This window comes from Rhinolophus ferrumequinum, chromosome X, assembly GCF_004115265.2.
Source record: "Rhinolophus ferrumequinum isolate MPI-CBG mRhiFer1 chromosome X, mRhiFer1_v1.p, whole genome shotgun sequence".
NCBI classification, from domain to species: Eukaryota; Metazoa; Chordata; class Mammalia; order Chiroptera; family Rhinolophidae; genus Rhinolophus; species Rhinolophus ferrumequinum.
In genome coordinates, this window is record NC_046284.1 from 86,166,920 (window position 1) to 86,186,897 (window position 19,978).

General features: G+C 35.6%; 1 protein-coding gene across 4 annotated transcripts in view; it reads right to left on the minus strand.

Moving 5' to 3' along the window:
* Positions 1-6,499: 6,499 nt before the first annotated feature.
* ZNF81 (zinc finger protein 81) overlaps positions 6,500-19,978 on the minus strand; it is a 62,371-nt gene continuing 48,892 nt past the window's right edge. Inside the window, exons 5-7 of one of the 4 annotated variants that reach the window (XR_004424294.1) lie at positions 8,939-12,863; positions 8,596-8,797; positions 6,501-8,313 (exon numbers count right to left, since the gene is read on the minus strand). Coding sequence is in view for 2 of the 4 variants with exons in the window: in XM_033118846.1 (XP_032974737.1) it covers positions 11,167-12,863 (1,697 nt within the window). In the remaining 2 variants the exon portion in view is untranslated. Of the gene's footprint in view, positions 12,864-15,878; positions 16,217-19,978 lie in introns of those variants that run through there. The other 3 variants (XR_004424293.1, XM_033118846.1, XM_033118851.1) reach the window with 3 other exon arrangements.

Here is a 19,978-nt window from a genome sequence, read left to right on the forward strand (position 1 = left end):
TCAGCAAAGCAGCAGCCTGGGGTTAGCATATGGCGTCATTCTGAAATTGCACTCTATATGCTCTTATTTTTCATGCATTGAAAATTTCTGGAAAATTTTTTAAAACTTTTTAATATTTCCCCCCATTTTTTGTTTCCACTTTCTGGACCTTCAGATATTAAATATATGGATAACTCCTCTAATTTTCTTTTCTTTTGCATTCTCTTTCTTTGAATTTTTGCCCTAAGTTCTCAGAGAGTTCCTTGATCTTTCAGTCATTCTACTGAATAATTATATATTTGCTTTTGCATATATAATTCCCAAAATTCTTTTTAAAACATTTTTATTAAAATATAGCTAATGTACAATATTATATTAGTTTCATGTGTGCACCATAGCTATTCAACATTTATATACCTAAAGCAGTGATCATCATAATAAGTCTATCAACCATATCACACTACCACAATATTATTGACTAAATTTCCTATGCTGTATATTACATCCTGAAGATTTATGTTTTATACCTGGAAATTTGAACCTCTTATTCCCTTTCATATTCCCACCTTTTTAATTATTCAATTATAGTTGATATTCAATATTGTTTTATATTAATTTCAGGTGTACAACATAGTGCTTAGACATTTATGTAATTTAAGAAGTGATCCCCCTGACTAGTCTAGTACCCACCTGGCATTACACATAGTTATTACCATCTTATTGACAATATTCCCTATGCTTTCCTTTATATGCCCATGACTAATTTGTAAATACCAATTTGTATTTCTTTATCCCTTCACCTTTTTCACCCTGCCTCCACCCCACTCCCATCTATCACCCTGATAAATCTACTATCCATCTAAAACCATTCATACGTATTACAATATTATTGACTATTTTCCTTATGCTATACCCTACATCCCCATGACTACTGTGTAACAACCAATTTGTACTTCTGAATCCTTTCCCCCTTATCACCCACCCCTCCCATCTGGCAACCATCAAAATGTTCTCGGTATCTATGAGTTAGTTTGTTTCATTTGTTTGCGTATTTTGTTTTTTAGATCCACTTATAAGTGAAATTATACATTTGTCTTTCTCTGTCTGACTTACACTCAGCACAATACCCTCCAATACTCAGCACAACGAGTCCATTTTTGTTGTTGCAGATGGCAAGATTTCATTCTTCTTTTATGGTTGAGTAGTATTCTGTTGTACATAAGTACCACCTCTTCTTTGTCCATTCATCCATTCAGGGACACCCAGCTTGACTTCATGTCTTGGCTATTGTAAATAATGCTGCAATGATCATATAAGATGCACATGTCCCCTCAAAGTAGCATTTTGGGTTTCTTCAGATAAATACCCAGAAGTGAGATTACTGGGTCCTTCTTTGTCTCTCATTATAGCCTTTGTTTTAAAGTCTATTTTGTCTGATATAAGTATGCTACTCCAGCTTTTTTTTTTTCCATTTTCATGAAATATCTTTTGCTATCCCTTTACTTTCAGTCTGTGCCTTTCGATCTGAAGTGAGTCTCTTGTAGGCAGCATATGTAAGGGTCTTGTTTTCTTATTCATTCAGCCACCCTACATCTTTTGATTGGAGAATTTAATCCACTTGCATTTAAAGTAATTGTTGACAGATACGTAGTTATTGCCATTTTATTATTCATATTTTTACCTTTTTATTTTTCATCTCAAAGAAGTCCCTCTAATATTCCTTTACTGGTTTGGTGGTAATGAATTCCTTTAGCTTCTTCTGGAAAGCTCTTTATCTGTCCTTCGATTCTAAATGATAGCTTTGCTGGGTAGAGTAATCTTGGTTGTAAGTCCTTGCTTTTCATCACTTTGAATGTTTTGTGCCAATCCCTTTTGGCCTGCAAAGTTTCTTTTGAGAAATCAGCTGAAGAGTGTTATGGGGACTCCCTTGTAGGTAACTACTGCTTTTAGGAGTCTTTTTCTTTAAATTTTGACATTTTAATTATGATGTGTCTTGGTGTGGGAGTCTTTTGGTTCATCTTGTTTGGGACTCTCTGCACTTCCTAGGCTTGAATATCCATTTCCTTCACCAGGTTAGGGAAATTTTCTGTCATTATTTCTTCAAATAGCTTTTCAAGTCCTGCTCTCTCTCTTCTCCTTCTGGTACCCCAATGATGCAAATGTTAGTACACATATTGTCCCAAAAGCCCCTTAAACTGTCCTCATTTTCTTGGATTCTTTTTCCTTTTTGCTGTTCTGATTGGGTGTTTTCTGTTACCTTATCTTCTAAAGTGCTGATTCGATCCTGTTTCATCTAAGCTACTGTTTATCTAATCTAATGTATTTGTCACTTCAGTTATTGTATTCTTTATTTCTGACTGGTTCTTTTTATGCTTTCTATTTTTATGTTTCCTATCTCTTTGTTGAAGTTCTCCCTGAGATCACTGAGGATCCTTATAACTAGTGTTTTGAATTCTGTGTCTGGTAGATTGCTTGTCTCCATTTTGTTTAGTTCTTTTTCTGGAACTTTGTTCTGCTCTTTTATTTGGGATGTTTCTTTGTCTCCCCATTTTGGCTGCCTCCCTGTGTTTGTTTCTACGTATTTAGTAGGGCTGCTATGATGCCTGGTCTTAGTAGAGTGGTTTTATTTAGTAGGTGTGCTGTGAGGCCCAATGGTGCAGTCTCCCTGGTCACCAGAGCCGGTTGTTCCAGGTGTGTCCCTTGTGTGGGTTGCGTGTGCCCTCCTGTTGTAATTGAGACTTGGTTGCTGTTTGCACATCCATGGGAGGGACTGATCCTTGGGTTGATTGGCTCTGAGGACTAGCCAGGACCTACAGTGGAACTATGGTGCAGGGGCTGATCCTACAGAGCAGGATTCACTTTAGCAGGGCTCTGGTGCTTGCCCAGTCTGTTCTTTAGGTGTGTCATTCTTGGAGGCAGCCAGATGATGCTTTGGCTGTCCAAAGCTGGCCACTGGGCATGCCAGCCCTGGGGCCTCCTGGGAGGGGAGCCGCTGCAAGCCAAGTTCAGCCACAGCCTATGCCCTGCCCAGGACCACCTGGCATGAGCCACAAACCAGGTGGCAGGAATGATGAGGTCACTGTAGAGTCTATACACAAGTGTATACTCGTACATTGTAAATAGCTGATAATTATTTATGTGTATTTAATTCTCCTCTATGTTTTTTCTTGCATTTTATTTGTTGTTGTTTTGGTAAAACCCAGGCCATTTGTCCTATGCAGTTTCCCACAGTCTGAATTTTGCTGATTACATCCCTGTGGTATTGTCAAATATGTTCCTTTATACTTTGCATTTCCTATAAATTGTTATATTTAGGGGTTGATGACATGCAAATTCTATTTATCTTTATTTTAGCAAGACCACTACACAGACCATTTCAGGAGGCACATACCCTGTTTCCCCGAAAATAAAACCTAGCTGGACAATCAGCTCTAATGTGTCTTTTGGAGCAAAAATTAATATAAGACCCGGTCTTATTTTACTATAAGACACAGTATAGTGTAATATAATATAGTATAATATAATACCGGGTCTTATATTAATTTTTGATCCAGAAAAATGCATTAGAGCTGATTGTCTGGCTAGGTCTTATTTTTGGGGGAACCCGAAATTGACTGGTCATTTCTCTTGTTGTAATAGTATTACCTGTTGATAATCACTTCCTAGATCCACTAATTCATTAGGGGTTATGGTGAATTCCAATTCTGTCATTCCTTCTTTAACTACCTGGTCAAACTGAAGTACAGTTCACTTAAGAAGTTAGGAAAATGCTTGATTTTTTTCAGTCAATTATCAAATGAGATGATTCTCTAGCATCCTCCAAAGGTGACCAATATTCTTAAGTATCATTGTGAACTCATGAATTTAAACATATTTGATGTATTTCAATCCATTGCAGTTATTTTTCTTATTTTTGCATAGGTGTCCTATCTTTGGCCAATAAAAGCCTATTTGGATTGGATTTTGAGTCTGTTTTGACATGAATTAGTACTCTTTAGCTTTTTTGCTTTCTGATGTTCCAGGTTTATCATATATCTTTGCTGCCCCAGACCTGGATTCAGATATTTCTCCAAGGAGCACTTGTTCCTTTTAGTCAGAAATGGTATTTGAGACCACAATTTGAGTGCTAACAGTGCTCGTGGTTCTGAATTGGTTATAATTTCGAGTTCTACTCAGTGGAACACAGTGAGGAAATACACATTTTAAGAAAAGGCATATTGTTTAACTCATGTTGGTATTTCCAAATCAAATTTAGGATAACAAAAAGGATAATAGAAAGGAAGTGGGGCCCCATTCCTCAAGAGCTTGAAGGAAACAAGGCCATGTCCCAGGGGTCAGCACAAAGTGTCTGTCTCAGTGTTCAGCTGTGAAGCTGGAACATACTGGCCAGGACATACTGGGGTAGATATAGATCCAGCTGTGATTGGCTGGTCCTTGAAGCAATGTCCTGAGAGCTGGAAGAATGCTTGGAACAGTAGCCCATGTACTTACACTGGTATAGTGGGACAAATTGTCTCCAGAGGGAAGACAGAGGGCAAGGGAATGGGACCTTGTGGACTCCCCTGCAATGAGAAATATCATGCTGCTTTATGTCCTCTGATAGATGCAACCACACTGCTCTTATTTGGGGGTGTTACCACGAACCAGAGGTTCTGGACCCTCTGTGGGCCTTGTTTTTCCAGGGGAAGCAGGCTACTGGGACTGAGGAGTATTTATGGGGTGAGCAACTGAGTTCTTAGTAGTTCACCAGGAAACTATGAGCCCAAAGTATCTACCTTATTCCCTTACCAGAGAAGAACTGAGGTGATTGTGTTTTGGTCAGAAAACAGGTATGGGGGAAGAAAACGTAGGCAGATTGCTCTGCTCAAATTTACTAGATTTATCAGTTTATCTGCTGAAGTTCACAGGGTTTGTGTGATGGGGGTTTGGCCAAGAATTGAGCCAAAAAACTTCTGGGGGACAGAAATGGATCAGGGTTCACAGATTTAAGATTTCCTCATTTCAAAATCTCCAGAAGAACAGAGAAACACCCCCCAGGCTCCTCTCACCAGTCGTTCAAGAGTTCTATGTAGAAAAGTTTACAGAATCTACAATAAAGGTACTAGAACTAATAGTGAACCTAGCAAGGTAATTGGATACAAGATTAATATACAAGTCAATTATATTTCTATATATTAGCAAACAACTATAGGAAATTAAAATGTTTAAATAATTAATACTATTTAAAATAATATAGACATACAAATATTTAGGGATAAGTTTGGCCAAATATGTGTACAATGTGTACACTAGAAGACCATAAAAAACACTTTTGAGATAAATTAAAGAAGATCTAAATACATGGAAAGAAGTACCCTGTTCATGGATCTGAAACTCAGTATTGTTAAAACGTCAATGCTTTCTAAATAGACCTATAGATTCAATTCAATCCCAATCAAAACACAAGCAGGCTTTTTACAGTAACCAACAAGCTAATTCTAAAATTCATATGAAAATTCAAAAGACCTAGAATAGACAAAACAGCTGTGGAAATTAGTGTTCAGTTGGAGGACTTACACTATCTGACTTCAAGACTTACGAAGTTACAGTAATCAGTAATAATACAGAAGCTATAGCTTCTGGCATTAAGGTACTAGCATTAAGATAGACAACAGAAAAATAAAACTGAAGTACTTCCAGAAATAACTCAACCAACTGATTTTTTTAACAGAGATGACAAGGCAATTAAATGAAGAAAGTATAATCTTTTTCAACAAATGATTCTGGAACAATTGGACAGCCATATGTAAACCAAAATGAACCTAACCCTTTCCTAAGGCCACATACAAAATTAAATCAAAATGACCACAGAAATAAATGTAAGAGCCAATATATAAAACATCTAAAGAAGGCCATAGGATAAAATCTTAGTGACCTTGAGTTTTACAAAAATTTCTTAACCATGACTCAAAAAGCATGAACTATAAAAGAAAGTATAAATGAATTGGACTTATTAAAATTAAAAACTTTTGCTCCTGTTATTCAAATGAAAAGGCAAATCTGGGAGAAAATGTTTACAAACTATATATCCAACAAAGGACTTATATCTAGAATATATACAGAACTCTTACAAACTCAAATAATAAACAAACAGGCCAGTTTTAAAAATATTCAAAATATTTAAAAAAGATCCATCACCAAGATGATATATAGATGACAGATAAGCACAAGATGCTGCTACAGTATTATTTATTAGAAAAGTGTAAATTAAAACCACAGTGGATACCACTTCACTCCCACTAAAATGGCTAAACTTAAAAGGGCAAAGATATGAAGCAACATTTATTACTGCTGGTGGGAATGTAAAATGGTACACTTTGGAAAACTGTCTGGTAGTTTTTTAAATAGTTAACTAACTATACACTCACCATATGACCAAACCATTCATTCCTAGGTATTTATGCAAGATAAATGAAAACTACATCCACACAAAGACTTGTATACAAATGTTCATATCAGTTTTATTTGTAACAGCCAAAAAGTAGAAACAACACAGATTTTTATCAACACATGAATAGATCAACAAATTTGGTATATCTATACAATGAAATACCACCTAGCAATAAAAAGGAATATAGATACATGTAACAACACAAATGAATCACAAAATGACTATGCTGAATGACAGAATCCAAACAAAACAAGAATACCTATGGTATGATTCCATTTATATAAAATTGTAGAAAATGTAAACTACACAAAACAGATCAGTGGTTTCCTGTAGATGGGGCGGAAGGGTATGGGGACTGAGGGCTGGATGACAAAGGGGCATAAGGAAACTTTTCAAGGTAACAGATAAATTTTTTAAATGTTCATTATATTTTTGTAGTGATGGTCTTAAAGGTGCACACTTATATCAAAACTTATCAAATGTACACTTTAAACAAGTTCCTTTGACTATCTGCTAATTATACCTCAATAAAGCTGTAAACTATATTTTGGGGAAGATGGGAGAAATTTGAAAATGGACTGGAGGAGGTAGGGGATGGGTGAAAAAGGTAAAGGGAAATATAATCAATAAAGAAAGGAAGAAAATGGACTGGATATGAGATATCATAGAATTAGTTTGATAATGATAATCCAGTTATGTGGGAGAATGTCCTTACTTTTAGGAGATGAATACTCAAGTATTTATGAGTGTACTGTTACAATGTCTATAACTTACCATGAATTTTCAGGAAAAAAATTACATTGTTGAATCTAGATGAAAGTTATATGGGTTCATTGTACTGTTCTTTCGATATTTCTACATGACTGAAAATTTACATAATTAAAATGTGGGGAAAATGCAATATTGTTACATTGTTTTATTGCCCGTCCCCTCTTCAGAGAAAGAGACATTATCTTTATTGCCCGAGAATGTAAGGAAATCTTCTCTGGGAATGTCTCCAGGGAAGGAGATATTTTCTACCTTTATTATTCTGGAATGTAAATAAATCTGAGCACATTGGCTGTTAATGTCTAGACAATAAGAAACATGAGAGATTTGTGGAGAATTTTCTCTGAACAGGAGGCTACAATCAATCACACACAACCAAAAGGAATAATGATATGAAATAAATGTCGAGTGGTGGTATGAAATGGATGGAGAAGATGACAAAGACACATTACATACGCACAATTTATGTCCCTGAAGAGGAAAATAAATGGATCAGAAAAAAATGTTAAGCAAAATAAAACTTCCCTGAAATAAAACGGTTGAACCATGATTGGAACAGCTTACTATAACTCAAGTAAAATAAATTCACTAAAATCAAGACCAAGGAATATGCTTCTAAAGCTCCTAAACTTCAAGCATTAAAAAAAAAAAAATCATATGGCAGAAAGGTACAAGAGAAAAAAGAGAGAGCAAGTTAGTCTAAGACTTCACTAATGGCATCACTCAGTTTTAGAAGATCATTGTTTACTAAGTTCTCGAGAAGAAAGTGGAACTTCAACAATCAGGGTTCAATCAGGGGAGCGGATTCACTATGCATACTATGGAACAAGGAATTTTTAATGAATTAGACCATGCACAATTGTATGAGTAGCTGAGGAAGTAAAGGTATGGAAGTGGGAGTTGGGAGATTAGAGAAATCACTAAACCATACCTTCTGAAACATTGTCATGGGTGGATAAGTCACAGCTTGCAGGAAAATTTGAGAAGCCAGGCACATCCAGCTGCTGAAGTGAGATTGTGAAGGGGGAGCTGACGGAGAAGTCTATGAAAAGCAGTTGCCTTTGTGGGCCTCCAGCCAAGCATCTGGTGCTGGGCCTGGGCTGTTGGTCATCAGGGCTGAGAGATGTGAAGAAAGGCTGACAATAGAGTGGAAGAGAGTGAGGAAGAATTAAAACCTTCTGGGTACCTCTGTGCCTGTTCTCCACTGAATCTAATCTCAAACTTTTAAAATAATGGTTGCTCCTTCACTTTCACCTCCCAAATCTCATGCAATTCCTACTTTTGGCCAACTCTAACCTGGAGTCAAACAGGATTATTGAAAATGCATTTCTCAGTATAACCCAGACAACAATAGAGCAATACAGCACAATGATAATATTTTTTTCTATTGGAAAAGTTCCATGGTGAAGTAACATTACCTGAGTTCAGAAATCCCTTCAGGTTTGCTCAGTTGTTTTCTTTAGTTAAGTTCATTTCTGAACTAACACTTGCCAAAGTCAACAATGACCTCCTTGTCACAAAACTCAAGAACTAGGACATTAAGTCTTCTGTATCAGGTTCAGATGTGGCTGAGGCTCCTTGGGTGCAGCTTCTCAGTTTCTTCATCCAGAGATCTGCGAGCTAAACGACAAGTTATATGACCCAACCTACCTACCAATACACACACACACACACACACACACACAATGGTGACATAGGGACAGGATAACAATCGATACTCCAATTAAAAAGGGGGAGAAAGAAGAGGCACATATCAGTTACCATTCCATAGTAATTCCGAAATCCCACAGAACAAATGCCAGGTCTCCCTGCTCCAGGAGCAGATTATGTTTCTTGATTAGGTCACATTTCTACCTGGGAATGGCTCCCTGGTCCATTTTAATATTTTGTTCTTGGGTCTTCTCTCTGAGAAGTTCTTCGTTTCCCATAAGAAATGGCCCATGTTTGCAGCTGAGTAACTTTCTCAGCTTGCTTCCTGTTCACAGTAGTTAGAGAAGGGAATCCAGAGGCCTCTTTTCATTCTGGACTGTTTCAGTCACTTTAAGTCCAACCAGGAGGTAGTTTCACTAGTAAAACTCTATTAAAAACTTTATAGGTTTTCTATTACTCTGGTTTGTATTTACTCCATGCCTCAAATGCCACATTGACAATTCTTAAGATAGGCCCCTCTCTACTTTGATCAGTGTTGTCAGGCCACTAGGGACAATGTCACGAAGTTTTTAGAAGCCATTTAGCTTAGCTGAGGGGGTCTCCCAAATGCCAGCTTAAATATTTCAACATTTTAACAAACGGTCCTTACAGCCACACTCATGACTTGATCTCTACCCTGAGGCCATTTTTCACCTTGAGAATATTTTGATGGCTGAAGAGAATGGAGATGTGAAACAGTTATTTTCCAACACAGCCAAGTCTTGGCTTTTTTGTATTTCCTCTGAATTCTGCTTGGAAACGGAACAGTTATTCTCATAAGTCATATCTCTCTTTCTGTACCTTATCACATGCAGATAATAGAAGCAAACTGATACTTCCAACACTCTGTTGGAAATCTCCTTAGATAAATCCACAAGTTCATTTGGTACATTCTCCATTTTCCTACAGAGCGTGGTGATTGTTTTGCTATTTTTTTCCTTACTAAATTAACATGGGGTGCCATCTTTTCCAGCCTTTCTGAAGTTTTTCACACTGGTTTTCCAGTCTCCACCACCTGCAGCCCGAGCCCAAAGCCAATGCCATGTCTTATGTTTTGTTACAATACCCACTCCCATATACACGTTTAGGTACCATTACCATTTGCTGTGCAACAAAGTACCCCAAAACTTAGCATTTTAAAACAATAATTATTTTATTTATCTCACAATTCTTGGTTGGGATAACTGTTATGGCTCTTCTGGTATAAGCTGGCTTGGCTGGGGCTGGAGGTCAAGAAAGGCCTCACTCCCAGGTCTGGCAGTTGGCCTATGGGGGCCTCAGCTGGGCTGGCTCATCTCTGCTCCATCTGGTTTCTCATCCCCCAGTAGAGTAATCTGAGCTTCTTCACATGAAGATCTCAGCAGCAAGAGAGGATAAGCCTCAAGGTAGGCTTTTCACACTTCTCCAGCCTCTTCTTGAATCTCTTTGTTAATGTACAGTGGCCAAAGTAAGTCACATGGCCAGGTTCAGTCAGAGTCAAGGAGTAGAGAGAGGGCTCTACCTCACAACAAGAGAAACAACAGAGTAACATTACAAAGGAGCACACATAAAAGGACAAAAGAGGTCTATGGCTATTCTGCATTGTACCACAATAAAAGAAGATAAAAATACGATGTCATGGAAATCGGTATGAATGATAAGATTGTATTTCTGTGTTCATGTAAAATTATATCTGAAGATGTGTGTATATATAAAACCATAATGACTTTAATACTGTGGGTTCATGTGAAAGAAATATTCAATAGGAAACATACTTGATAGACACAATTATATTAAATTCAATAAATGAACTTCAATTATTCCTCCTGTTGTACAAAGTGTTCTGCTACAAAAACCCTACAGAACTTAGGGGAGGTTTACACATTAAATATATTATTTTGTTGTCCTACCTTTCATTGTGTTGTCACTTTAAATTGTTTAATATAACACGGTAAACATGACTGTCATTACGTAATTTTGCATACTCCATCTATAAAGAATTTGGTAACAATTTGCCTTATAATACTTTCTTTATAATAGGAAGGCTTTTTTCTTAATGCATCAAACTTACAGCATTTTTCCTAGTATGAATTCTACTGTATTTTGTGAGGCCGTGCAAATATGGAAATTCTCCTTAATTCAATGCATTCTTAGAGGGTCTCTTCTAAATAATTTTTCTCATCTCAGCTGAGAGACCCTGACAAATGCTTTTTATTATGCAATGTACTCAAATGGGATCTGGTTTGAATGAATTTTATGATCTACACTTAGACCTGACTTCTGTTACACGGCTTTCTCACTTTCAAGAAACAGGGTTACTTTCATGTATGAATATTGCGATGCATACTTAGAACTGATTTCTGAGTAAAGCCCTTTCCACAGTCACAGCATTTATAGGGTTTATCTCCAGTATGAATTGTCTGGTGTTTATTGAAATTTGACCTGTCAGTGAAGGCTTTCCCACATTCTGCACATATATATGGTTTCTCTCCTGTGTGAATTCGTTGATGTACTTTGAGATGTGGTTTCTTGGAGAAGGATTTCTCACAGTCAGGACATTTGTAAGGCTTCTCTGTAGTATGAATTCTCTGATGTGTAATTAACTCTGACTTCTGGATGAAGGCCCTCCCGCAATTGGCACAAACATAGGGTTTCTCTCCAGTATGAATTGTCTGGTGCTTATTGAAATTGGACCTGTCGGTGAAGGCTTTTCCACATTCTGCACATATATAAGACTTCTCTCCAGTATGAGATTTCTGGTGAGTATTGAGATTTGACCTGTTGGTGAAGGCCTTCCCACATTCAGTGCATATATAGGGTTTTTCCCCTGTGTGAATTCGCTTATGCATCTGGAGTTGTGACTTAGAAGGGAATGATTTCCCACAGTCACTGCATTCATAAGGCTTCTCCCCAGTATGAATTCTTTGATGTGCTATCAAGTGTGCCTTCTGGATGAAGGCCTGCCCACATTCAGTACATATATAGGATCTCTCTCCTGTATGAATTCTCTGATGCATCCTGAGTGTTGATTTTTGGGTAAAGGCTTTCCCACACTCATTGCATTTGTGGTGTCTCTCTCCAGTATGGATTTTCTGATGTACATTGAGGGCTGAGTTCAGGGAGAAGCCTTTCCCACATTCACTGCATTCATAGAGTTTTTCTCCAGTATGAGTTGTCTGATGCCTAAGTAGAGATGACACCTGGAGAAATGATTTTCCACATTCACTGCATTTATAGGGTTTTTCTCTAGTATGAGTTTTCTCATGCATAATTAAATCTGAATTCTTGATGAACACCTTTCCACATTCAGTACATATATATAGTTTTTCATCTCTATGAACTCTCAGATATATACTAAGGAGTGGCTTCTGTGTAGAAACATTTACACATTTGCTAGGTTCATGAGGTTTTTCCATAGTATGAATTCTTTGAGATGCAAAGAGGTGTGACTTCTGTGTGAAGATCTTCCCAAATTCAGTACACATATTTGCTTTCTCCACAACAGGAAATTTCATATTGTGACTGAGGCTGAGGACTTTTCCACACTGATTACTTTCACAGAATTTCACTCCTATATGCGTATTTTCATGGTTAGCATAAGAACGTGGGGTGAAAACTTGACTGTGTCGAATAATTTTATCAAAGTTCTTTGTTGCATTGTTTTTACTATGAATATGTAAGTCTAAATCATGCTTAAAATTCTTTCCAAAGGAGTCCCACTTATGGGATCTTTTCTGTGAAGGAATAATATAATTCGGGTGTGGCTGAACAAATTTTCCATTGTCTTTATAGTCATAATCCCACTCCATACTCAGTATTTTCTTATTGACGAATGCAGCATGACTTAGAGGTTTGTTCTGTTTTTCCTGATATCTTTTTATCTGTTCGGCATCTTGCCACAGTTCTTCTAAAATGGAATACAATGAATCATCTCTTGTATCTTCAACCTCTATTTCACTATGAAATGAAGCTTTCCCAGATATTCTTTTTTGTGATATCTTAATCCCAAACTTCCCATCTAAAAAGAGAAAGAAAAAGTAAAATTGACACAAAGAATAGACAGCAAAAGACTAAAAGGTACACATAAGCTAATCCAAATTGAACAGAGGGAAATCAGCAAATCTGATGATGATGATGACGACGACAACGACGATGACGATGACAACGGTGACAGGAAATACATGTAAAACACTTATTATGTGCTAAGCTCTTACATGACACTTATGATGTCCCAGGCATGGTTCTAAGAAATATATATATATGAACTGATTTAATCCTTTCCATGGCCCGGTGAGGTATTTTCTAATATTATCCACCTAATGTAGATAAGGAAAGTAAAGCTCAGAGTGATTACATATATAATTTGCCCTAAGACATAGCCATTAAGTGTTAAAGATTAGAGTTCAATATACGCGATCTAGCTCAATTTTGGTAGGAGGCTTGAAAGCAAGTAGGATGGACTGAAGATTAAAAAGACGAAGGTTTTAAGGGGAAATACCCATGGAGGGCCTACGACTGGAGGAGGTGACTCAGAATCTAAGTCCTCATTATTTTTTCGATTCTAAATCCTCACTAATCTCAGTGCTTCTTATTAGCAACAATACCAAATTCATGTGATCAAAAAAACAATTTAATTTGCTAAGAGAGTAGATCCTAAAAGTTCTTATCACAAGGGAAAAAAATTTTTTTCTTTTTTATATCTATGTGAGATGGACGTTAACAAAACTTATTGTGGTAATCATTTCACAATGTATGTAAGTCATTATGTGGTACACCTTAAACTTATACAGTGCTGTATGTCAATTCTATCTCAAAAAAAAACTGAAAAAAATTTATTCATGCCTGTGGGAAAAATATTGTGGTCATAGTCATCTTGATCTATACAAACAATAAATCGATGTCTATACTCCAACTGTCTGTCAGGTGTAATTGTTTTCTTGGACCTAAAATTATTTTTATACATTAAATATACATATAATAAGAAGTATAAAATCAGAGAAAGGACAAGCCATCTGTGGTAAATTGAAAGCTGTCCACTGGAATCTATTTTACCATTTTTTTGCATTAACAGAATAGTAGCCTGACATATGGCTGCCCAGTCCTATAACACTTCTCAGCCTTCTCTGAAAACTGATGTGGCCATATGATAATGTTCACATCAACAGGATGTGGGAAATAATGATGGGTGCCACATTCAAATTAGAGCTTTGGGACAGTAGCTATGTTTTCTGTGCAGCCTTTTCTACCTTCTTGCTTACTGAAATCTGGACTTGACAGCAACATAGATCATACATGCAGATGCCAAAAAAAAAAAACAAAAAACAAGAGATGGTGGAATTATATAATGGAAGAATCCTGAATTCCTGAATAAACACGAGCAATGAGGTTTTCCAATGGCCTGTGATATTAGAAACTTTATACAAGAGAAATAAAATTCTTCATCGTTTAAGTCACTGTATCTTATAATGTCTTTATTACTGAGAATTAGCTTTAACATAATACACTGTTCTTGCCCAGAGTGGGAATCACAGATGTTTCCATTACCAGCACAGTACACGAGACATATTAGATTCTTCATAATAATTTTAAAATGGAAAAATTATACATTATCTCGTCAGTAAGAGATTTTAGACACTGAGCATGCTGAGTCATCAAATCCAGTTTCCCCCTGCTATTCAGTTTAGTGTTATACTCCAGGCACATGTCCCATCTAAAAACCTCATCCTCCTATTCTTTTTGTTTTGCTTTCATTATCATCAAACTAATAATTTGAGGGTTAGCTGCTTTGTATAGTACAATAGCATTCACAGATTTTTTCACACATGGGAAATATCACACTGTTTTAGTACCATATAACTTAGGAGTTTTAACACTTTAAATTTGCCCTTTTGTGTGTGTGTGTTGTTGTTTTTTTACGGTTGAGGGTTGTTTTTTTTTTGGTCACTCCACCATTTTTAAAAATTCTTATCTTCCCATTTGGCAACCATCAGCTATTCTCCATATCTACAAGTGTGTGTGTGTGTGTGTGTGTGTGTGTGTGTGTATCAATAAATTTACATCTGAGTAGTTCTTCAGCTTCACCTCACAAGTTCTGATATGTCTATATTTTCATTATCATTCTGCTCAAAATATTTTCTAATTCCGTTGTGGTTTCTTCTTTGACCTATGGGCTATTTGGATGTGTGTTGCTTATTTTCCAAACATTTGGATATTTTCTAGTTGTATTTCAGTTCAGAGCTTTAATTTATTTCAACAGTAGAGAACTATAGTGTATGATTTCAATCCTTTTAAATTTCTTGCAATTAGCTTTATGTTCCAAAATAGGGTCTATTTTGGTCAGTGTTCCATATGCACTTGAGAAGAATATATATTCCACAGTTGTGGAATGCAGTGACCCATGTATGTCAATTAGGTCATATTGGTTTATCATGTTCAAATCTTCTACATCTTTACAGATTCTCTTGTCTGTAAACAGACAAAAGTCATTTACATGGGTATGTTAAAATATCCAACTATGATTGTGCATTTTGTCTATCTCTCCTTTTAGTACGGTCAATGCTTACTTTACATATATTTGAGACTGTTATTAAGTGCACACGAATTTAGACTTTTTTATATAGTCCTGTTGAACTGAAATTTAATCAATTTCAGAGAAAGAGGGCATGTCTCTGAAGAGACAACAGATATCAAAATAATACAGGAGTGTTACGAAACAACTGTATGCCCCGCCCCCCAAAAATGACAAGTAAAAATGCACAAACTCCTTGAAAGAATTATCAAAACAAGAAGAAATAGAAAATATGACTATCCCTATATATATTAAATAAACTGAATTTGAAGTTAAAGATAGTCCCACAAATAAAACTTCAGACCCAGATGAGTTCACTGGTGAAGTTTATCATATACACTTAAGGAAAAAATTATAAAATTTAAAGCAATATTATACAAAATCGCAAAACAGAGGCGTAACCATTGAAAAATCCTAGAAAATATAGCAATTTTATACAAATTCTTTCAGAAGACAGGACAGGCATGAAATTTCCCAACTCATTTTATAAGGGTAGCATTAACATTAATCCTAAAATCAAAGATGTTACAAACAAAAAGTATACCAAAAACTAAAGATTAATATCTTTTATAAACAGAGAGATAAAAATCCTTGCCAAATATTAACAAAATGAATCAAGAAATACATAAAAAAAGATAATACATCATGATCAAGTAACGTTTATGCCAGGAATGCAAGGTCAGTTCAACATTCGAAAATAAGTGAAATTCACCATATTAGCAGAATAAAATGCTCATCTCAATAAATGCAGAAAAAGCATTTGGAAAATCCAACATCCATTCATGTTAAAGGCTCTCATCAAACTAGGAATAGAAAGAAATTGCCACAAATTAATAAAGGGCATCTAAAGAAAACCATAACAAATATACTTAATGCTTAAAGATTGAAAACTTTTGTCCTCAGACTGGGAACAAGATAAAATAAAAAATAAAGGGCAGGCAGACTAAAAGGAAATTATAAAGACATAATAATGGGTGCAGAAATTTTAAAGAAATTTACAAAAAAAGTGAATTTAATAAGTGAAATTAGCAAGATCTCAGAATACAGTGTCAATGTACAAAATCAACTGTAACAGTTCTACTTCTAAGATGGAAAAGTAAACTCTTAAAACTCCTTCTGTAGACAGTAACTATAATCTCTAGAAAAACAAAACATGTACTGGTAGAGTGAATAAAAGCAGGTAGATTTTGGAAAAGAGTCAGAAGTTAGAGGAAGTCTGAATAGATCTAAGTTGCTATCTACCTTGGGTGAGACAGCGTCTCTAGATTCAATCTAACCTAGTTAACTGCCTACAATGACAAAACCACAGAACAATATAACAGAATACAGTGTTCTTATAACATTAACACTGGTAATGTTCAGGATACAATCCAAAATTACTCAACACATGATGACCCAGAAAAACGTTTTTAGTCACTCTCCAGAGTCTTCAGTATTTTTTCCAGAGTTAACAGTTTCTGTTAGATGGGTTGGTACAATAGAAACAATTCAGTCATACTAGAACTCAAGTTAATTTTTGTATACAGTGTGAGGTATAGGCCAAGCTTTGTTTGTTGCTGTTCTTTTCCCCCTCCAATACTGATATCCATTTGTTCCAGTACGATGTGTTCAAAAAACACTTTCTTTTCCTCCAATGAATCATATTTGGACCTTTGTCAAAACTCAGTTATCTATATATGTGTGGGTCTATTTTTGGACCCTTTCTCCTGTTCCATTTATATATCTGTTCGTCCTTACATCAATACAACACTATCTGGATTATTGTAGCTTTATAGTAAATCTTAACATTATGTAGTATAAATCTTTCATTTATTTCTTTCTCAAGACTGTTGGTTATTTTAGATCCTTTGCATATCCATAATTTTTTAAATCACCTTGTCAGTTTTTAACCTCCAAAATAACAAATAATTGATTGAACAAGAATACAATTCAGTAAAGCAATCGATTTCAACAACAGGCAACCAAATTGATTTATATATTAAAGAACACAACACCCATCAAGAGCCGAATCAGACATACATGGGACATTCTCCTAGATATAACATTTGTTGAAATCATACAGAGTATATTCTTAGATAACGACAGAATTAGAGAACATAAAGGTAATAGACAAATTCCTTGAAAAATACAACTTATTATGTCTGACAAAAGATGAAACACAAAATCTGAAGAGCCCTAAGTCTATTAAAGAAATTGAATTTGTTATTAAAACTTTCCCATCAAGAAAACTCCAGGCCCAGACAGTTTCCCTGGAGAAGTCTGTCAAACAGCATAAGAAGAAATAACAATCTTACACAAATTGTTTCAGAAAATAGATAAGGGAATTCATTCACAACTCATATTATGTGGCCAAACATAACCCTCATACCAAAACATGATGGAAGGCAATGCAAAAAACAAAAAACAAAAACAAAACTACAAACCAGTATCACTCATGAAAAATGCAACTATTTCTAAACAAAGTATAAATATAGAATCCAATAATATGTAATAAGGGTAATATATCATAATTGCCTAGTATTTATCTCAGAATTACAAGGTTAATTTAACATTTGAAAATCAGTCAATTCACATATTAACAAAATAAAAGCAATAACTCATACGATCTCTCTGATAAGATGAAGAACAAGCATTTGGCAAAATTCAACCCTTAACTATGATTTTTAAAAAAACACTCTTTAACAAGCTAAGATTGGAAAGGAACGTATATAACCTGATAAAGTGCAGCTTCAAAAAACCTGCAGCTAACATCACCCTTAATAATATGAAATTTTTGCCCCTAATTTTGGGAACAAGGAAAGCATGCCTACACTCACCACTTCTATTCAACATCAAACTGAAGGTCTTAGTGAAATAAGTTAAGGAAAAGAAATAAAAAGGATGAGATTGGAAGGGAAAAAGTAAGTTTGCTTAACAAGATAATGACTAACATGAAAAACCTCAAGGAACCTACAAGAAAACTAATAGGCGGATTTAGGAATGCCTCAGGATACAAAGTCAATGTACAAAAATTAATCACTAGCAATCTGTACTAGCAATGAACAATCTGGAAATAAAATAAAATAAAAACAATACCATTTATAATAGTATCAAAACACATTAAATACGTAGGGATAAATTTAATGAAGGATGCATATGACTTCTATACTGAAACTATAAAATACTGGTGAAAGAAATCAAAGATCTAAATAAATGCAGAAATACCCATGTTCATGGATTAGAAGGCTCAATATTGTTAAGATGTCAATTCTCCCAAAATTGATCTACAGAGTTAACTCGACTCCAAACAAAATCCCAACAGGCTTTTTGAAAAAAAAAAATTACAAACTGATTATCAAGTTTAAATGGAAATGCAAATAGCCTAGAAGAGCCAAAGTAATTTAAAAAAGCAAAGTTGGAGAACTTACCCTACCTGATTTCAAGACTCATTGTAAAAGCTACAGGAATAGAGAAAGTATGGCTTTGCCAAAAGGACTGTGTATTAACTATATTTTCTTATTTTCTGTATTCTTGATGCTTGTGCGTCTGATGCTTTGCTAATCCTGGAGAGACTGCCCCTCCCAGAGCTAGTTAATTCCTAGAGATAGCAAATGACTTCCGTTGGGAGCACAACTTTCATATGCAAACCAACCAATAGAGAGCCCAAATCCACCAACTATCTCCTTTATCAAGCTCTCACAGGTTGAACCACTATCTCCCTGCCCTAATCACCTCAGGACCAGGTACCAGACAACTAGGGACAGGCCCTACATCCGGGAACCCCGTGAAATTACTCAAACTAGCCAATCCTAAACCTTTCCAGCTTGCTTATTCTGCCTCACCCTTTTTTTCCCATGAAAATCACGATAAAGCGTCTTGCCCATGCTTTCCCCTCACAACTCCTCCTGACTGACTAACCCTAGTGCTTTCCCTTGTGGCCTTGCATGGTATGGCATGCCCCCTCAGTTACACACTGTCTTTAAATGGCACTCACCTCTGGATCTGTTGGCCTCACCATACATGAACAATAAAAAAACCTACATTTTAAAACAGGAAGACACAGAGATCAATTGAACAGAACAAAGAGGACAGAAATAGTTTCACATATATTAGGTTGGTGCAAAAGTAATTGTGGTTTAAAAGGTTAAAAACAATTGCAAAAACCACAATTACTTTTGCACCAACCTAATATAAAGTCAATCGGTTTTGATAAACATGCCTAGAAAATTCAGTGGGAAAAAGAAAGTCTCTTCAACAAATGGTTCTAGAACTGGATATTGTAGTGAAAAAAATGAACATCAATCCTTACATCAAACTCACAAAATGGATCATAGACCTAAACTGAAAAAGCTAAAATGATAAAACTTACAGAACAAAATATGAGAAAATCTTTGTGATCTTGTGATAGGCAAACATTTCTTAAACAGATCAAAAAAAGTACTTTTAAAAAAAAATGATAAATTAGACTCCATTAAAATTTTTGGTCTTTGATCGGCCCAGTAAGAACATAAAATTGCAAGCCACAGATTGAAACTAAATATGGGCAATACATATATCTGGAAAGGAGTTGTATCCAGCAAATATAA